The sequence below is a fragment of the Arachis ipaensis genome, chromosome B10 (genome assembly GCF_000816755.2).
Source record: "Arachis ipaensis cultivar K30076 chromosome B10, Araip1.1, whole genome shotgun sequence".
NCBI lineage: Eukaryota > Viridiplantae > Streptophyta > Magnoliopsida > Fabales > Fabaceae > Arachis > Arachis ipaensis.
Window position 1 is genome coordinate 74,501,574 of NC_029794.2, and position 6,173 is coordinate 74,507,746.

At 34.6% G+C, this 6,173-nt stretch overlaps 2 protein-coding genes across 2 annotated transcripts; both read right to left on the reverse strand.

The window, feature by feature from the left end:
* On the reverse strand, positions 369-1,386 carry LOC110268108. Its single transcript, XM_021114007.1, has 2 exons — positions 894-1,386; positions 369-622 (listed from the first exon to the last, which is right to left on the reverse strand). Exons 1-2 carry the CDS (start codon positions 1,236-1,238, stop codon positions 533-535), a joined length of 435 nt encoding a protein of 144 aa, XP_020969666.1. The 5' UTR covers positions 1,239-1,386; the 3' UTR covers positions 369-532.
* On the reverse strand, positions 3,074-5,553 carry LOC107620696. The gene is made up of 4 exons (XM_016322825.1): positions 4,409-5,553; positions 4,012-4,320; positions 3,815-3,920; positions 3,074-3,727 (listed from the first exon to the last, which is right to left on the reverse strand). The coding sequence occupies exons 1-4, from the start codon at positions 5,551-5,553 to the stop codon at positions 3,074-3,076; spliced, it is 2,214 nt and encodes a 737-aa protein (XP_016178311.1).

A 6,173-nucleotide genomic window follows, 5' to 3' on the forward strand; every position in this document is an offset into this window, starting at 1 on the left:
GGCGGTTTTTGTCCCCCGCTATTTGCGGGGGTTTCAACTAAATCGCGTCGGTTTCCGAAGACTTCCAACAGTTTTGTGTTGCAGCATTTTTTATTCATGTTGTGGGGGTTTTAAACCCCCGCAAATATGGTAAACTTAAAACAAGATTTTTTTTTGTTGGAGTTGTAAACTCCCACAATTTAAAATGTAATGCCAAAATATTTTCACTATGATATATATAGTTTTTTCTTATTTTATATAATATTTATTAGAATGCAAAATTTAATAAGATAAAATTCTTTAAAGTATAAATCTAAAATATAACCCATTAAAATAAATAATAACTTTTTAATATTATAATAAAATGTATAATATCTGAATCATCACTGTCTTTATATATCTAATCCTAAAAATTAAATAAGCTAAAATAATATAAACTCACAACTACCACTAATGAGTTCTCTACTTGAATAAGTTTGTTTAATAAAAAAATGCAACATAATACCCTAACAAAGGTGCAACAATAAACAACTAATCAATCTTTAAAGTAATACTAAACAATGTCTTCACGATTTTCATTGCTTCCTCCTGATGATGTTCTTCCTGTTGTCGGTGTAATAGGTTCGTTCTCAACATCATTAGCCTAAAATAAAATAAAAATAGAAATGTCAACATAAAAATTGCCACATCTATGACACTATAACGATAATTCAAAGACAAAAAATGTTAAAAAGGCATTAACCTTTTCTTGTGTGAAAAACTTGAACAACAAATTAGTAAGAGTAGGCATGTAAAAGTTAGAATATACGAGACTAATACCATGCTAGAACATTAGCATAATATAACGGTTATCATTTATCATAATTTTTAAAAATATTAGTACAACATAGATTTGACAAGAGATGGCAATTTACCTGAGTTCTATGGTTAAATATACTAGTAAGTTCAACAGGAATTCTTCCTTCTTTAGCAACAAAATAAGCCTTGAATGCAGCTAATGTCCCATCAAATTTAGACTCCAAACGCTTAAAATCAGCTTGCGAGTAATTGGTAGTAGATGACATTGAAGTTGAAGAATTAGCTAACTGGCTAGGATGATTGCCATTTCTGAAAGTATTAGTAGGTGTTGCTCCCATTCCCATGCATCGCACCCTACCAGAATGCTCCTCCCCAAACACTTTGCCAATAGCATCATTTGTAGATGGTCCAGATTCATCTTTCTCATTTTGAGTCATAAGTACTTCAATTTGTTCTTGCATTTGAGATTTAAGCAACAAAAATATAACAAAATAACATTAAGGTTTGGCAGATTTTGAAGTAACACTTTGTACTAAAATAGACCAAAAAGTACAACTTACTGCTATATCCCTTGCTTCATCAGTCACAAACGACCCATCTCTCTTCTTATGAGTTTCTATGTACATTTCTCCACGGCTAATTTTTCAACCAGTTTCTAAAAACTATACAAAAGAATATAAAAAAAAAGTTAAAGAGCATATCTTAACGTAGTAAAAACAAAAAATGATTGATGGTTCATACTATTTCATGTCTTTTCCTTGAGATGGGTTTCAAGCCACCAGTATGGGGAATTGTTTGCTTCTTGCGGGCTTCCTTATTTCTCTACACATCTCCTATAAAAAAAGAAAAATGAAGATTAGAAAAGTGATTACGTATTAATATTATATTTTGAAAATTTTAGCATGTTACCATTGTAGAAGGTAGAAACCGATACTGAACAAAGGATGCCCATTGATCTCTGTCGATGCCGACTGAGACATTATCAATGAGTGCTTGTCTACTCATGCATGGATCATAGAACTCTTTCCATAACTTAATTCTATGTTGTGACCACTTTTTTGCAAGGCTCAATTTGCAATATCGCTTTGCAATGCCCTCAGAAATTTTGAAATGAAATTTTGGCTATAAAAAAGAATCATACATAAATAACAAGATATCATTAACGTGCAATTTAGCCACCTTAATTATTGGATATGATCATTATATTATTTAAATTATAAAGTGACTAACGAAAAAGTTAATTAAATGGACATCTAATTGAGAAAGAGAGAGAGAGACAGAGAGCAATTTACAATATTGACCAGACAACCACTCATTATTTTTCTACCGAGTTTTCATTATTACTACAAGGAGAAGATAAATAAATAACAATTTGGACAAAACGAAAAGGGGATTTGAAAGGGAAAAGATCATGATGATTTGATGATAAATAATGTGATTTCACAAAAGCCAGAACTATGCATATGCATATCACTTTGTCATCTAGTAATATTATAGGAGTAGTACTATTTCGTATTTTCATTTTATGCCTCGGGAGTTGGGTAAATATTTTAAGATTTTTATTAAAAATATTTTGGGCAACATTTCCGTACAATTGAAGTCTTTATCATATGCCTCAAAATAAGTAAACTTTAATATTATTCAACCATAGCCACATAGAAAGCTAAATAATCAGCATTAGACCTGTAAAAATTGGCATAGTACATGTTCAGCTATCAATGCATCACTTTTTTACTTTTATACAAGAGATTGCACAAAAAAATATATTATATATAAAGATTAAAATATAAAAATTTGCATTTATATAGAAAGCACTTATTTAGCAACTCAGCATGAGAAATTAAGTTTATTATGCACCATACCTACTGTCTCCACGGTCCAATATTCAGAAGATTGACGTCCACCAAAGGGCCTAGTATGTTCTTGGGATCCTTGGTTAGGCAGTGAATGATCCATATTACTATTCGGATTGCTTTGTATTGCTGAATCATGATTAGGTGGTGAATCATGATTAGGTGGTGAGATATCCGTAGGTGAATTGTGAAATACCTCGTCGTTAGACTGATCAAAACCATTTTCAGGTAGAGGAGCTGATCTCAGGGGATTAGTAAACCGTTTACACTTCGGCATTGCTGTAAATGAATTTAACAACAAATAGTTAGAGAAAATAACTCAAAAAGCATGTTATATTTCACACAAAATTAGGCCAGAGATAAAATTTATGAACAAGCCAACGGATTAACCATAACTTTAAAATTAACAAATATATAAATAAGCTTTAACCTTAGATTTCTCATTATGAGTCAACTACGTCATCGATCAAGTGGTTTGTTGCCAATTGAATGTATTCATCACTGTTACCAAAATATTGATCAAGAGCTTGCTCTTGATGTGGCTCATCCTCATCTGCAGCCTCTTCAATTTCATCACCCATTTCATACAAATCTCTTGGTTTTAAATGAACAACAATACTCCATCCTTTGTTAACGACATCATCTACGTAGTATACCATTGATGCTTGTGACGCTAGAATATAAGGCTCATCTTCTTCATGTTCACCGGTATGAATTGGTCTTTCAAAGTTAACACAATGAAAATGCCATTGATCTCTTCTATATCCTCTATGTCGAGTGGAATCAGCCCATTTACATTTGAAGAGAACAACAGTGAATCGCCCATAATAGCTAACCTCAATTATATCCTCCAACTTGCCATAATAGGGTACATCACCTTGTCTTAAATTTTTGTCAACTCGACTTGCAACACATGGTGTGCTAGAGGTTAAATATACTCCACTATTCTGTGTCCTCAAACCTTCTTCACGAGCAACAGTTCGAAATGTGCAACCATTTATTTTATAAGCACTATATCTCGTTGCATTTGATAAGGGGCCTCGTGCTAAAAATTTTATGTCAGTAGACAACTGTTCTATGGTATCTGGGTTCATTATCTGAAATTGGGATAAGTTATGAGAGTTAAAACGTTTATATCTTAACACCTTTTCCATTTCATAAACTCTAATAATTAAGTAACTTACTCGTTTTTCAAACCACGAAACAAATTCCTTAAATACTCTCTTCTCTATGTCTGTGGGGTTCGGTCTTCTTCCCTTTGAGCTTCTTCTTATGTATTCTCTAAATTCACTGCATTAGGAATTAATTTGGATTCAGAGTACGTCACTCACGAATATAGATTCTGAATATATTACTGCAAATAACCTCTATCTTTACTTACTTCACATAATCCTTGACGGCTTGACAATTTAGTAACACATATCTATGGGCTTGTAGCTTTTGCTTTTCATTCAACGTAAAAATTGTACCAGAACTCCCTGCTTTACCCACCGGCGGAAAGAGACAAGATTCTGAGCATCCCTTGTCAAGCGGGTCATCACATACACGTCTAGCTCTATTGAACCTTGTCTCTATATCTTCAAAATAGCGAGAACAAAAAGTGAGACATTCCTCAGCTAAATATCCTTCAGCTATAGATGCTTCTGCTTGTGCTCTATTCCGCACATGGGATTTTAGATGGCCTAAGTCCCTAAAATAATATAAAAAAATCAAGTAAAAATGACATGACTAGAGATGCAATTCTAACGATCTTTAGTTCATCATACAAAATATTTTACCTCTCAATTGGATACATGTATCGATAATGCACTGGACCTCCGAGCTTTGCTTCATCTACTAGATGGACCGTCAAGTGAACCATGACGGTAAAGAATGATGGAGGGAATAACATTTCCAACTGGCAAAGGACGACCACTATGCGTTGTTGGAGCTTGTCAAGTTCAGAGTTACTTAAGCTTTTCCCACAAAGGATCTTAAAGAATGAGCCAAACTCAGCCAATACTGCGGTAACATGATCTGGCAGCAAATGACGAACTGCTATTGGTAACAATTCCTCCAAAAGAATATGACAGTCATGACTTTTTAATCCAAAAATTTTTTTCTGTCCTTCATCCACACATCTCGAAATATTACTTGAGTATCTATCTGGTAGCACAACATTCTTCAATGCCGAAAGAAATAGCTTCTTGGTGTCACGTGTTAGTGAAAATAAAGATAAATGACATGATCCATTGTTACTTGGCCAGAGATCACGCCTTATGCCCATTTCTTTCAAATCTTTCCGTGCCTTGAGATTGTCCTTTGATTTTGCTTTGTCATTAAGCAAAGTGTACAAAATGTTATCACACACATTCTTCTCAATGTGCATAAAGTCCAGATTGTGACGCAACAAATTGGTTTTCCAGTACGGAAGATCAAAGAAAATGTTTCGCTTGTTCCACTGCTTAACTTCTCGTCGAGGTCTTTTCCCACCACTACGAGATTCTTCTCGTTGCTGATCTCGTGTTTTAACATCCTGTTGTTGTTCAAGAATGTCAGAACCTAATAACTTCTTAGGTGGACCACGCTCCTCTGTGCTTCCATCAAAACGAACACGATTCAGTCTAAATCTATGATTTCTTCCCAAAAAACGTCTATGACCCATGAAGCACCATTTAGAACTATGACGGAGATAACAAGGAAAAGAATCAAAGTTACAAGTGGGACAAGCTAAACCGGTGTGTGTGTTCCAACCAGATAGCATACCTAACCCAGGAAAATCACTTATTGTCCACATAAGAGCTGCATGCATTCTAAATGTGTTTCCGGATGATGAGTCAAATGTCTCCACACCATCAATCCATAAATCTTTCAATTCATTTATAAGGGGCTGCAAGTACACATCTATCTTATTTCCCGGGGACTTCTTTCCTGGAATAACCATTGATAAGATAAAAGAAGTGTGATTCATACACATCCAAGGTGGAAGATTTTATGGAATCAAGAACACAGGCCAAACGCTATTAGTAGAACTCAAGGCTCCGAAGGGATTAAAACCATCAGTTGCAAGACCTAGGCGAACATTTCGTGGCTCTTCGGCAAATAGTGTGTGCATCGCATTAAAATTCTTCCATGCTTCACCGTCCCTTGGATGTCTCAGTAATCCATCTCTTGCAGGTGCAGAATTATGCCATTGCATGTGCTCAGCCGTCTTGCTACACATATATAACCTTTTCAACCTTGGCTTCAGTGGAAAGTATCGCAAAACTTTTGCAGCTTGCTTTTTCTTTTTTTTCTTAGGGATCCATCTAGATATACCGCAATACTTGCATGTATCTTGTATGTTATCTGGAGTGTCATCTAGATATAACATACAGTCATTTGGGCAAGCATCAATCTTAGTATATTCTAGGCCGAGTTTGCAAATTACTTGCTTGGCCTTATAAAAACTAGAAGGCAGCTGTATTCCATCGAAAGTATCTCTCAACAAAGTCAATATCATAGTCATGGCCTTATCGCTTATTCTACACAAGACCTTTATGTGATACAATTTGATTATAAACT